At 48.3% G+C, this 13,867-nt stretch overlaps 2 protein-coding genes across 2 annotated transcripts; both read left to right on the top strand.

Annotated features, from left to right (window-relative positions):
• The first annotated feature begins 856 nt into the window (after positions 1-856).
• Positions 857-5,701, top strand: LOC119440553 (progranulin). The gene is made up of 2 exons (XM_037705452.2): positions 857-1,012; positions 4,454-5,701. The coding sequence occupies exons 1-2, from the start codon at positions 922-924 to the stop codon at positions 5,176-5,178; spliced, it is 816 nt and encodes a 271-aa protein (XP_037561380.2). The 5' UTR covers positions 857-921; the 3' UTR covers positions 5,179-5,701.
• A 3,817-nt stretch (positions 5,702-9,518) lies between these two features.
• LOC125939610 (progranulin-like) lies at positions 9,519-12,886 on the top strand. The gene is made up of 2 exons (XM_049661907.1): positions 9,519-9,656; positions 11,264-12,886. The coding sequence occupies exons 1-2, from the start codon at positions 9,563-9,565 to the stop codon at positions 11,941-11,943; spliced, it is 774 nt and encodes a 257-aa protein (XP_049517864.1). The 5' UTR covers positions 9,519-9,562; the 3' UTR covers positions 11,944-12,886.
• Positions 12,887-13,867: the final 981 nt, after the last annotated feature.

The raw sequence follows: 13,867 nt of genomic DNA, 5'->3' as shown, positions 1-13,867 counted from the left end.
AGTGGTTCCCGCTTGCAGAACGTGCATTTATGCGAACCACATGATTGCGTTCGCGCGTCGTCGTCGTCGTCCACAGCTGGCGCGTTCGCACCAAGGTCGATGTATTTACCTTGTTCGCACGCTCGTGCTCTGCGAGGTGAAGAAGAGGTTTTGCGCGCTATGCCCAGGAGAGAGATAAAGAAAATGAGAGCGAGAGAGAGAGAGGGACGCATTCACGGAGCGTGTCTGCTGGAACGCGTTGTCGGTAATGCAACGCGGTGTCGGTGTTGCAAGGTGCGCTATGCAACGCGCACTGACGGCCCTAAGTCCGAGACGCGCGAAAAGAAATTCTCATCATCATGAGTAATAAGATTAAAAGTTCGCGCGCACTTCCGGAAAATGCTGGGGTACGATCGCCCAGCTTCGCTGTTTCAAGCGTTGCGCGGCGTGCAAGGTTAAGCGCTTTTCTTGTTTTTCTTTTTTCTTTTTTTTTGCTTAGAAGGTTGTGAACGAAAGATCAACACTTTCATCCCTCACCAAACTTAGTTAATTACTACTTTAAACCAGCAAATACTGCGGGCCGGCGGTGTTTTTTGCCAGACTGCGTACACAAGGACAGCCGTTAAAAGGGAGCGTCAACGCGCGTTGGACAAATAAAAATTAAAGCAATATATTACAAGATAGGGTGAAGTTTTTCGTATCTCGCTCGGTCCCTGCGCTGACCAGAGACACGTTCCTCGACGGAAGCGAACACGCCACAAGGGTACGACTCGGCTATCACATTCGCTATCTGAGCTCTCGGGCACGGGACGTCCCGGTAATCTCCGCTGGGTTCGAGTTCAAGCAACAGAGAGAGAGAGAGAGAGAGAGAGAAACAAGCAAGGAGGCGCGTACTACAACCAGAGGTCTGCATGTACAGTGGGCATTAGCAGTCCGAAAAATATGGTGCCCGCGATGTACGTGTTTGTGCTTCTCGCTGGGCTCGTCGCCGCTAGTCAGAAGACCTGCCCAGATGGATCTGTGTGCAACACTGGTAATATATATTTAGTATACTGTATCGTACGTCACGATGCATGCATATTAAGAGGCAGAAGTGAGTATAGCATAGTCCTTAAACGGCCAAAAAGGATGCGTACGCTTTGCGACGATGATCACCCGGTCGCACATTTAAAAGTGATCGTATATATCTCTGCGCGATATTGTGAAAAGTACAGCTTGGGCGGTTTCGGTATATGCGGTTCCCGAGACTGTGCGCATGCGTGCAAGTTGTCACAGTCGACAGCCGTGAGCTGGCCAGTCGAGAACCCTTGCCACTTGTGTATAGCATTGCACAGTTTTAATAGGACAGCCATAGATGGACAAGAGCGTTCGACCGCAATAGAAGACACGGGCGCGGCATAGATATTGATTGCAGATGCGGCGCTTGGAATGGTTGTCTCCAACGGCTGAAACCTGACAATGCGATTGCGTTAGTCTGACACAGTGTGCGCTCCGACTATACAGTATATAGTGTTGGTGTACCATAACGCGACATCAGCAATCATGTGTGTAGTTAACGGACATTTTTCACCGTGTACCGCGAAATATGTATAGAAAAGGCCCTGCGCACGGTTTGTCGCGTTTCATATATTCGCTGACGACTGCACTCACTTTTTTTAGAAGAAAATTCTGCACCTTTGCGTGTTGCAAGCACATTCAGCGTGAAGGTGAAAGGAGAGGAGGGTCGCCCGTTCCTCCGCTGTAGCTCATTGGTATCAGCAACACACTATCTAAGTACAAAGATCGATACATATGCGAGTCTATTTACGTCGTACTAAACTTGTCTTTCGGCGTTCTCTCTCTCTCTCTCTCTCTCTCTCTCTCTCTATATATATATATATATATATATATATATATATATATATATATATTGAAAAAGTCGGTCCACCGACCGATACTGTTGGGTAAACCTAAGATAACCGCGAAGTTGTGCTATATATATATATATATATATATATATATATATATATATATATATAAGGCTCCTTTTGTTTCGACGCAACAGGTGTATCATGCATGCACTTTCGCGCGCGGTGATCAGCTGCCAGGCAGAATGAGTGAGTGAAATAACTTTATTTAGGTCCAGAGAAGACGCAAGGGAGACCCCGCGCCACCCGGATATAGTCCCACGTAGGGACCGCCAAGCCGAGCTTGACGGCTCGATCGCGGGATGCGCGAATTTCTCTGTGTTGTCTCCGTGGTGAGAAGAAAAGAAAAGAGAAGAAAAGAAAGAAAGTAAGAAAGAAAGAAAGAAAGAAAGAAAGAAAGAAAGAAAGAAAGCGGCAGTTGAGCTCCATACTCGTCTCGATACTGCGCACGATAGAAGGAAGAAGGACAATAGTGTCGTGTTTCTCTCGCGCTTTCCGGACAGTGCGCGAGAGAACCTAATTTGCATGCCTCCGGGTCGTGCAGAATCACTTAGAGCGGTGTGAAATTAGTTAATGCATTTTCAAATAAATGTGCATTAACTAAACCAGTAACTATAGTAAACTGAAAATAAAAGTACTATATACATGCAGTGGGGACTAAAATCTCTGGGCGTACTCATTCAGACATCCAGGTATATGCCTACGTGTCTGCAATACTATACACTTTTTATTTCTCATAGCCTTTGGTATCACTCACATTCCCTTCTGCGTGTTTTACTAATCTGGCGTTTCGCTGGAGATATTTTCATGGCGTGGGTATATATAAGAGAACAAATTTTTACTCGTTTTGAGTACATAGTTGTATACAACGTTCGTGTTAAAAGAGGATGACGATCGACTTAAGCAAAAGCTGGTCGACAATCGCCGATACGACTTACGCCCATATATATGAATTTAATTCAGAAGAATCATAGTCCTATAAATTAAGTATAAACTGAAGAAATCGAACATGTGAACACCGGTCGCTATGAAGCATGTGTGTATTAAATAAGAAAGCTTGTGCGCACGATACTAAAACTTTGTGATCTCAAAACGACGACAACGAATGTTTGCTGAAATTTGCTGCTGCTATATTGATACGATGCAGATAATCACTTCGCTCAGGCCTGTACCTGACCCCCAGAGATAAAATATTCCTTGCAAAACGAACATCAATAGGCCCAACTGCTTTCTATTTTAAAACAGCAGTTAAACAAGACGCGATCAGTTGGTACCGCAAATGCCTTCTGTGCTCGAGGAAATAAAGAAAGGAAAAGACTGCTACGGTGACCTGTAATCATGTAATTAACCCGCATATGTTGTATAGCTTCTTGTCCTCGTTCTTTCACACTGCTCTGTGTCTAACTCGAGCCGACATACTGCTGGTGCACCCTGTACCTATTGCCAATTGTGTTCCAGAGTTCTGGACAGTGACAAAGCTAGAGCTCACTATCTGTGCACAGCAGCCTTTCGATGGCAAGGAGTACATCACAAGACTCGCAAAATAATCTTGCAGCGTCATGTCTGTATCGCGCGAGCACTCGCTTGCACTTCGCAGTTTTGATTAGTGAGCATACCACATTGTAATGGTTTGTGGTGCAAACAGGAAGAAAAGAAGGAAGACGCATGGACAAGTGGTCACTCCTAATTGTAGTGTACATTATTCCACGAAGAAGGTAATAAGCAAAAAGTGCGGCCTGTCGCACGCACGAGCAATCGGGAGGTCACATCTGTGTATAAGTAACGAAAAAAAGTAACCTCGGCTGCTCGGCTAGATGACGTCCCGAGGACTTGATGTCACATATCGCTTGTCTCTGACATTCTATACTCGATGCCTAGCGCAAAAATTTGCCGAAATAGGCACTTAGGGTCTGCTTTTCACGTCGTCTTTAGCTCATACCAACCCTCTGCTCTCTGTTATATAGATCACCTATTTGCCATTCGAGACGTGGGACGTGCCATTCTTACTCAGGCTCAATATTTTCCTCTTGTATACGGCACTTCGCACATGATTCACGGACTCCGTGGGGACCTCGAGCGAATTCCCAACGCTAGGAGCGCAATTGATGAACGCCGCCTATCGAAGAGCGAGCGAATCGTCCGGCGAGGCATTTCAGATAACCCATCCGTATATGCAAAGCAACATGGATTCGGGAATTCCACTACGTTGTCTATTATAGAACCTAATTTCGCATATATACCGTTGTTCCCTATATATGCAGCATCAATTTTTTCTTGGTGATTGTGAACTCGGAACGACAAAAAAAAAAAAAAAAAGACGTTTCGAAGGGGTACACTTTCTAGAGGATAAAATATATAACATTTTTCGTTTCATTGTTTCGTATAATCAAGGAGCATTGGAACAGCTCCTTGAGGTTTATATAAGTTGAAGTTCATGTTTTTTGTGCAACTAAACATAACTGGCATATGTTATTTCTCGTGAATTGAGACTCAAGAAACATGAACGTCAACGTAACACAGCTAACTAATCCGCCCTTCTCGATCATTATCTTTTCTACCAACATTAGGTGACACGTGCTGTAAGCTACGCGGCCAAAGGTACACATGCTGCCCTCTTACCAACGCCGTCTGCTGTCCGGACCGGGAACACTGCTGTCCATCGGGTTACACGTGCGACAACGAAACCGATGCGTGCAAGCCGCCAGGAGCAGGAGTGGCTCACGCGGCGTTCTTGCCGCAGGCGCTTGGCAACGTCTACCGCGAACCGAAGGACCACTACGTCGTCTGTGGTCTGCTAGGCGAAACGGTCTGTCCCGCCAGCCACACATGTTGTACGATGACGCTGGACAACGTCACCAACCTCAGCTGCTGTCCGTCCCGGGACGCCGTGTGCTGCGCTGACGGAAAACACTGCTGTCCCAAAGGAAGAACGTGCGATCTTGCCGCTGGACGGTGCACCCACAACGAGGTCGATGCACAGGGAACCAGAACGCTCAGGCTGACTCCTGCGAGGCAGTACGGAAAGAAGCGAACAAGTACGCCACACCCCGTCTCGGGGACCGTAGTGCCTTGTAGCGACGGGAAGTCTCATTGCCCCGACGGCTACACTTGTTGCGTGGCGCCTAGCGGATCGTACAGCTGCTGCCCGCTGAAAGACGCTGTTTGTTGCAACGACAACGTGCACTGTTGCCCACACGGCACCGTGTGCAACCCAGACCGCGGTGCCTGCCAGAAGGAAGGGCTTTTGCACGTGCCTTGGAGTACCAAGGTTCCCGCCACCACACTCTCGTGAAGCAGTCATCGAGAAACACCAAGCCGTCGCTTTTGAGAAGTCCTTTAGTGGCAATATGAATTATAAAGTTGAGTATAATCTCATTATTCACGCTACCACTTTCATTCGTTTTTGGCGTGCGGTTGTTCGCTGTCTTGAACGTACGGAACACGCATATCACCTGTCGCTGCGCGACTTTCAGTGCGGAAAAGATGACAAAATGCGGAGTAGGTACGTTTGTCGTAGAACGGGAAGAAAAAGACGTGATACAAGGCGCCCGGGCTTTCGTGCTCACTGATGGTATAATCAGTCGCAGCCGATGCTGACTGATAATTAACGTTTTCGTGCAACGCCAGTGCCGAGCAATGGTCCCACATGGCATGCATGTCAGCGCCGTTTGCCCGACGCCACCTCGCATGAACACCGCAGAATATCAACCACGGCAAAGTGGACAGCATCTGCCTATGGTCTGTATTTCAACATATGTGCTACATGATTGATAGCAATCGATAAAGATAAAAGCCGCTTGTTTTATATGACTCAACCTTGCTCCTGCCTAGAAATATGCAAATTATGTGTACTGAAAGCCGAACAGATACCCATTTTAGTTTGTAACAAAGAATAAAACAGTTTGCGCGAGAATTTTTCTTGTTCCTCCGCACTGGGTAGGTAATAGACAAAAATGTACAGCCTCGGCGTTGAGCTGACGACTGGGGTTTATTGCGTAATAGCCGGCATATAGACAAGCAATACATGCCTGAGGAACGAGAGAACGTTTTGCGACGAAAATTGTATTTTGGCGCAAACATCGCCGAATTGCAATACGGTGACAATGGTTTGCACACTAAGCGGCACATGATAACAGACAGCAGGTGGATGACCAATGGAACAAGTTACAACCCATTCCGAGAGACGCCGTTAGAGCTGCCTATAACGGGTATTTATAGCCTTCTATTTCGGAGGGCACCGAACGAAACGGTGAGTGTCTGTGTTTTGCACAAATGCATCCATCTGTGAAGATTTCGTGAATTTCTTGTGTATGAATTTCTGCAACACATATTTGTAAATTCAGCGTCATCTCAAGATAGCGAAACGCAGCTACGGATAAGCCTGTGAAGCCGTTGTCACTGTCGCTGAATTGCCAAAATAAGATAGGGTAGTTTGGGTGCTTCAGCCAGAGTTACGCCTTATTTAATTATTTTGAAAAATAAAAATAATCTACCTAAAATATGGTCTTGTCAAGGAACTTTAATGTGGCATCCTACCCTCACGGACGCGAAGTGTATCGAAGTGACTGTATTGGTGCATTAAAGTGCACGACGAGTGTTACGACAAATGAGAGTGCACAGCTGTAGCCAAACTGTAGATGCGAAGACCATGCAGGCTGTTCATTCGTAGAGAACTGTGTTCCTAGTGAAGCTGGCACGCTTCTTCTGCTTCCGCGATTTTCTTCGCAGACGTAATGCCTTGCGTCAGTCTCAATTAAAACGCACGTTCCAAGGCCCGGGCCACCAGGGTGTTCAATATTCATTTCCACGCTCCACCACATGTTGGCAAACGATTTGAACCGGCGCTGCCATGGCTCAATAGCGATGGCCACAATTCGGGCATTGATGCCAGGAAATAACCTGTGGACGAATTTTTAAACTCTTCATTTGGCCTATCCGAAGCGCCTTCTCCGAGCCCTAGCAACAACGTAGCGCTGCGTTTCACAAAGGACCCAGACGCGAGCACTGCGGCATTGGGTAACCACAGTCTTGTGCTTAAGGTGCTCTACGTTACAACACCGCACTTCCCCTCAACGCTCACATCAAACGATTTCTCATTGTCACTGACGTTGTCTTCGCAATGAAACGAATGAATATTGCGGACGAAGATTTCGAAACGCTATTGTTAATGAAGTTAACACGTTAAGGACGGCAGATGACTCACTGACAGACCCAGACCATCTCGTTTCATTGAATATACTTGTAGGATGTCAATAAAGGTTGGGAGGAAAGTAACGTATAAGTAATCGATCACGTTTTAATAATTGAATCAATCACTTTCGTGTGGCAGTAGAGAGACAGAGAGAAAACAAGCGCTGAAAGGCGGTGAGGTTAACCAGAATAATTGTCCAGTTGAGGCAGTAATTGATCACTGTAATCAATTACATTTTTAATGAAGTAGTTGTAATTGCAATCGGTTACTTTTTCTTTCTGTAACATGCACAAGTCGACTCATAGCACAACTCTCTGAGCGCAGTATATGAAAGTACGCAGCTAGAACTGTAAAAAACAAGACAAAAAAAAAAAAAAAAACTGTCAGCCCATCGGACCCTTCCACTGGGGTGGAGATGGAAGACCAGCGAAGCTGTACTATGGTGGGAATTATGTATTTCCAATTATGACTATTAAGATGTGAAGGTGTAATTGGTCATTTGAACTATTAAAGAATGAGAAATATATATGATCCGGTGGTTTTCATTTATTTAGTGACCACATTGACCATGGCCTTATGGTCGCTACGGTGCACCGCCATAGGGTGTACGGCAAAGGTTGGCACGTTCTTCATGAACACGTCACCAACGCCGCCTGCGTTCGGTGCGAACGCGGTCAAAACGCCGCCGCCGTCGACAACAGTTGTGCGCGTTGTTTTTGTGACCGCACACAACCGCTGTTAAAACGCTGGCTGCGTGACGGAACGGCTTAACGCCTTTGTCGACACTGTCAGGGGAGAGGTGGGCGAGAGCCCAGAGAGAGTCTGCGGCAGAGGCCGGCAGGGCTGCGTGCATGCGCCGCAGTGGGAGAGATAGATAAGTGGTTCTTGAGGGAAAGGGAAAGGTAGGCGCTATCTTCTGCAGCCCTTGAGGGAGCACGGCTCAGCGCCAACGGGGAGGGGTAAGTGGGAGCGAAAGAAGGGATAGAGTGGAGTCGCCATGGCTGGGCGAAGCAAAACCGGCAGGCATAGGCGGCACGTATCAGGCCGAGATGGAAGGCCTTGGTGTGCTGCAGAGTCTGCAGGGGTGTTGTGCCAGGCCGGTCAGGCCCGGGGTGGGGTGGGAGGCCGTGAGGCCCAGTGGGAGAGCGGGCACGCACACGCCCAGTCTAGGGTGCCTCGACGCCCTCCTCGCCCACCGCTCCCCTTCGGAAGGCACTGGGAAGTCGCGTTTGCTCTCCGCCGTGCGTTCGCTCCCCGTGAAAGCGCGCGTCCCTCGTCCTCGCGCGCTTTCACTAGCACATACAGCATACGGCCAATGAGAGGTTTTTTTTTGTTTGTTTTTTCCTATTGCCGGACGCGACCATCGAAGAGTGAGCCCTTAACAGCTTCGCTGTAAAATTTTGGTCGTTGAGCTGTTTTACCGCGATTAGTCTGGACGGTATTCATCGCTCGTTGAAAAGGTACGTTGAACAAAGAGTGGCGAGATCCGTTGTGGTTGCCATTCAGTGTTCGACGAGTAACCGAGTTATGCTTCAGTGTCGGTCATGTCACAACTTTAAACACATAAAACAAACGGAACAACTATCGTTCCGACGGGTAGGATAGCTTTGACACGCATGTGTTTTCCGCTTTTAAAACGAATAGCTATCTTTGGCTCTTTCGGCCGTTTTCGTGGATGGTCGGAGGTCTGTGATGGTCGATAATAGGTGGTCGGACTAAGCAAGGAAAACGCTCGTTCGCTCTTTCTCTCTCTCTCTCTCTCTCTAGCTTGCTCGCTCGTTCGTCGTTCTGTTCGCTTAAATTGACAATCATCATGCATGACTGGTTTCGGCACAGTATTTTTCACCAGCAAGTTCTGACAGTACATGTCTAGCTGTTCAGCTTTCGTCAAGTTGTCTGTCAGCAGCGAAAAAAAAAAAAAAAATCGCCAAATTGGAACCCTCTCCTTTCCCAGGATGTATTGCAAATTTATAGCGTTTCATATGACCACTCCGCCAAGCGAGACAGAGATAACATTGTTATTTTCCGCTGTTTTCGTCTTCATTCCGCTTGTTAATTAAATTATGGGGTTTTACGTGCTAAAGCCACTATCTGATTTTGAGGCACGCCGTAGTGGGGGACTCCGAAATAATTTGGACCACCTTGGGGTTCTTTAACGTGTACCTAAATCTAAGTACACGGGTGTTTTCGCATTTCGCCCCCATCGAAATGCGACCGCCGTGGCCGCTATTTGCCTGCAGCCTCGTGCTTAGCAGTCCAACACCATAGCCACTAAGCAACCACGGCGGGTCATTCCGCTTGTTCAACAGCATAGCTGGCACTTACATGTCTTTCAAATTGAGTGAACAAAGCCTCATGCCTCGAATATCAGGTCCGCTATCAGATACCTCGCGGGGACGGGACTCCACCGATAGATACCGACCTTGGCTTTCGCGTCGTGTGTGGGAGGAACAGCTAGGCTTTCAGTTTCATCTTTTGCAATCGAATGGGAATGCCAACCGCAATCTACATCCTTGCACTCCTCGCGGGGCTTGTCGCCAGCCAAAAGACCTGCCCAGATGGATCACTGTGCAACACCGGTATCGATTTTTTTTTTCGCATCACAGTACATAAACCTATTGCGCGTGTGTCACATCCAATCACGCGCCGCACTCGGTGCATCGTCACGCTCAAGTTAAGTTTTCCAGGAATGGGTCAATCGATGGAGAATACCTATAGCCCCGTTATAAATAACGAAGATCGTGTACACGTGTACGGAACTTTGTGTCTTCGGGTGGATTTGTTTCTGATACGTGCTCTTCTCACGCGTCCTAACTGCGCGCACACTGCTTGTACGTTTAATAACACTGAAAATGTCAGTTTATATTCTTATAGTTGTCACTTTATGTATTGCATGCGTTTCCGACCTAAACTGTGGATTCGTTGTGAACCGTGGGTGGCCAAATTTAGCTTTAAGTATAGAATGATTTTTATTTTTCGCAGTCTGTGTATAATTTCAATCCACAGTGAGAGTTGCTCGGAGGATACTGACAATTCGTAAAAATCACGGAAATTGAATCATTAATTACTCAAATTAAGCTTTCTTTGCAGTATACCTAAAATCTCCTATTTACCCTTTTCGCGGCGATCCCGTGGGCGCTGCCATGTTTGATCACGTGGTGACGCGTCCATTGCTTGTCTCAACTGCCTCCGTTGCCTCCTTGTTTACTATGGAAGTGTATGACGCCGGCGCGGCTTAGAAAACCTGTTTTCGGAGATATCGTAGACGGTGACTAGGTGGACGGCACGAAGCTTTGATCACAGCTTCAGAGAACATGCAAAAGCGCTTTCGGAGCTGATTAAACTATGTCCAAACGGCGCAAGCAGCATATATGGTGCTTGGTGTAAAAGCGGGGTTAAATATGTATTCCAAGCTATCCAAGCTTTGTTAGCGGGGTTAATATGTATTCCAAGTGTCCCAGCTAATGTTAGCCAAGTTGTTCTACGAAAAAGAAGATAGAAAAGAAAATCACGTTGCAAGATACTATTGTAAAACCTAGGCGTTTGGTCGTCAGGAGTCTGGAGACCGAATACTCTATGTCTTATAGTTGTATCTTGCACCGCTTTTACTTGCAACTTTTTTTTAGCAGCTTGGCTAACGTTAGCTGGGCCCCTCTAGTTGTGGCTTAGGCCCTTATATATAGGGAGCCTACATGCAACGCCGTTTTAAAATGGCGTTGCATGTAGGCACCCTAGGCCCTTACCGTTCACAGCACCTCTATTTGTATTGGAAGCCGTAGCAAGGCGAATACTGCACCTTTATTGTTGTAAATCGCAACATGGTAAGAGTAAAAAAAAAAAAATGTGTTTGCACGTAGAGACTGGCGGCTCCTGGCACTGAAAGGGCCAGTCGTCACTTCCCCGCCGTCCCGACTTCGTCCACTCGATAGTTGGCAACCCTATAAAAAGGCGTAATTGTGTTACTTCCACCCTTCATGCATAACACTCATTTTGATGGTTTAAAGGTGTGCGTTTTAGACACGTAAAAACACCCTTATGGGTGTAATTTGATTTTCTACGTACGTCGTTCGTGAAAATTTCAAATGCCCACGAATGTCCAAAATATCTAGAAAGAGTCGAGATACAATGGATGCTTAGGGCCAATGATTTGCTGTTTACCGAGTCCGTCTCTCGCTACCTTAATTAGGAGACACGTGCTGCAAGCTGAGAAGCGGCAAGTACAGCTGCTGCCCCCTTCCCAACGCTGTCTGCTGCGACGACCAGGAGCACTGCTGTCCCTCCCGTTACCGCTGCGACAACGAGACGGACGCCTGCAAGCCGGCCAGTGCACGAACGGCTCACGTCGAAGCCCTCGTGTTGCAGACGCTCGAAAACACTGACAGGCAACAACAAAACGACTACGTCCCGTGCGGTCTACCGGACGACGCAGTCTGTCCCGCCAGCCACACGTGCTGCACGACGACGTCGAAGTCGAAAGCCACCAACCACAGCTGCTGCCCCTCCCGGAACGCCGTGTGCTGCGCTGATGGGAAACACTGCTGTCCCGCACGGACCACGTGCCAGCCAGCGTCTGGACGGTGCAGCTACGACGACGCTGACGCGCCGGGAACTGGGCTTCCGGCGAAACCGTACGACAAGATGCGGACGACGACGGCAGTGAAGGCCATCCCGACTGAATGTAAAGGCGGATTCTGTGCCACAAGCTCTTCGCGGAACACTGTTGGCCGCTGTCCGCCGGACTATTACCAGTGCTCAAACCCTGTCTACTGCTGTCCTGTCAACCTCCTCTGCACGTTCACGGGCGCCTGCGTGCCGATGCCGTTCTTTGTGCCAAAGATTGACGCGGCGCGCCATTACGAGAACTGATCTTGTTAACTCCAGCGCCCAGGCAGCCATGTAGTACATATGCGTATGCTGCGAGTCGCAATTAAAGCGTGGCCTGTGGCTGCTTTCTGGTAAAGAACGCCGCGAGTCGTGACGACAACGCCATGCTAAGGACCATACATCGTTTACTATTTCGTTTGTAGCTGCTGTGACAATTAGGAAATTACATAGGCGCATGAGCATATAGACAAGAAAACAAAAATACGAAGAAACATTTAGAGTATTGGTGGGGAAAAAAAGCGAGAGAAATTGATAGGACCGGATCAGTTACAGGCATAGGTAAGTGTTCAAGGTAGATATAGATGTTATAGATGTTTTTGAACACGAGAGATAAGACTATGGAGGCATAGACAAAATGCTAGACTTATCTAGAGATTACTTGATTAGCTCAAGCAGGCTAGGGGACTATTTGTCGCCGCCCCGTTTCGAAGGTGATACCAATAAATCATCATCATTGAGTCGAAGCGGAGTGCTGAATGGAGGTATGTTCCAGAATACGAGGGTAAGTTGTGACATTGAAATATTACACAAGCAACAAAGGCACTGGAACGATTTTATTTTTCGCGAACTATATACTAGACACTTTGGAGCGGCCGGTGTGCGTGCATGCAGGCGTACAAAGATCGTGAAGTGCGGGTTTTGTCGCACGGTCGTACGACTGTATGCTGCTTACAGGTTGGACTATTTTGAAGTTTTGCTGCGTTTCTTCTACGCCCAACACTTGAGGGTAGGGTGCCTGAAAGGTCTTTCCCTGACGGTGAGGAAAAGGTCATTCAGGCACCCTACTTGTGGGCGCTAAGCCGTGCTCCCTGCTGGATAGCAGAAAGAGTCATTTCCAATGGCCGCGAGATCGGGCTACAGGTGGCAGCACCGTCGCCGCGTTAATGTGGGTGGGCGATCGGCGGCGCGCATTGAAATATACTCGGTGATGTAAAAGGTAAGTAACTGCTTTTTTAGTTTTATTGCGATAGCAATTATATGGAGACTTCAACCGGATTTCTGCCGTCGCCGTCGCCGTCGGCGTCGCCGTGAGGTTCCGTATAGATAAAATCTTCGCCGCGCGCCGTATGCCCCAGAGGCAGCGTGCGGGGACGCGCGCTATCACGGAGAGCGAACGCACTCAATCTCCCACGCGCAAGCAAGAAAGCGGAAAGCCAGCGCCGGAGGGAGCAGGGGGGGGGGGGGGGGCACTTCTCTGCCAACAACCGCGCTCGTCGCTCGTCCGCACAGTCTCTTATCTCTCCCACGCGCAAGCAAGGAAGCGGGAAGCCAGCGCCGGAAGGAGCGGGGGGGGGCGCACTTCTCCGCTGCCAACAACCGCGCTCGTCGTTCGTTCGACCGCACCGTCTCTTATCTCCACACGGCTCTGACCTTTATGCGCATTCGCCGCTCAGTTTCCGTTGAAGCGATAGACCGCGCGTACCTTCGCCCCCTACTGCGGCGTATATATCCGCTCGCTGCCAGCGTTTTGACGGTCGTTGTCTGCAGTCATTCAGTGTGATCTATTCATGTTTGTTTGTGCGCGCTCACACCACGCTTCTTCAATCAGTTAGTAATAGTCGGGCCACATTTTCCAACGCACGCTACACATGCAATGCTGCCCGGGTCGGCAGTGCAGCGCTACAGGTGTGTCCCTTCGCACGCGCTGCCCACGGGAAGCGCTTCTCATCAACACCACCGTTTCACACGCGCATTCTCGTGGTCATCGAGTCTCTCTTCATGTTGGTCTACTTACGCCGCAGCACACCTGCTTACTTAATCAGCTCATGTTTACTACAATTCATATTGCTACCAAAGCCGCTCACCTTACTTCGTATGACATTGCTGTGTTGCTATCGCATTCATCGCTTCGCCCTTAGGGCGAAACTGTGACATTTTTTCGATTCTCTGTCAAATACAAAATAGT

The sequence above is a fragment of the Dermacentor silvarum genome, chromosome 2 (assembly GCF_013339745.2).
Source record: "Dermacentor silvarum isolate Dsil-2018 chromosome 2, BIME_Dsil_1.4, whole genome shotgun sequence".
Classification (NCBI taxonomy): domain Eukaryota; kingdom Metazoa; phylum Arthropoda; class Arachnida; order Ixodida; family Ixodidae; genus Dermacentor; species Dermacentor silvarum.
The sequence above is the reverse complement of the archived record's forward strand: the minus strand, read 5'-3'. Positions and strand labels throughout refer to the sequence as shown.

What these genes read in the sequence shown, in the direction of transcription:
- LOC119440553 (XM_037705452.2), top strand. Translation starts at nt 922, where the DNA reads ATGGTGCCCGCGATGTACGTGTTTGTGCTTCTCGCTGGGCTCGTCGCC. An exon ending in TGGATCTGTGTGCAACACTG is followed by an intron (nt 1,013 to 4,453) that starts GTAATATATATT and finishes TACCAACATTAG; the next exon opens with GTGACACGTGCTGTAAGCTA.
- LOC125939610 (XM_049661907.1), top strand. Translation starts at nt 9,563, where the DNA reads ATGGGAATGCCAACCGCAATCTACATCCTTGCACTCCTCGCGGGGCTT. An exon ending in TGGATCACTGTGCAACACCG is followed by an intron (nt 9,657 to 11,263) that starts GTATCGATTTTT and finishes TACCTTAATTAG; the next exon opens with GAGACACGTGCTGCAAGCTG.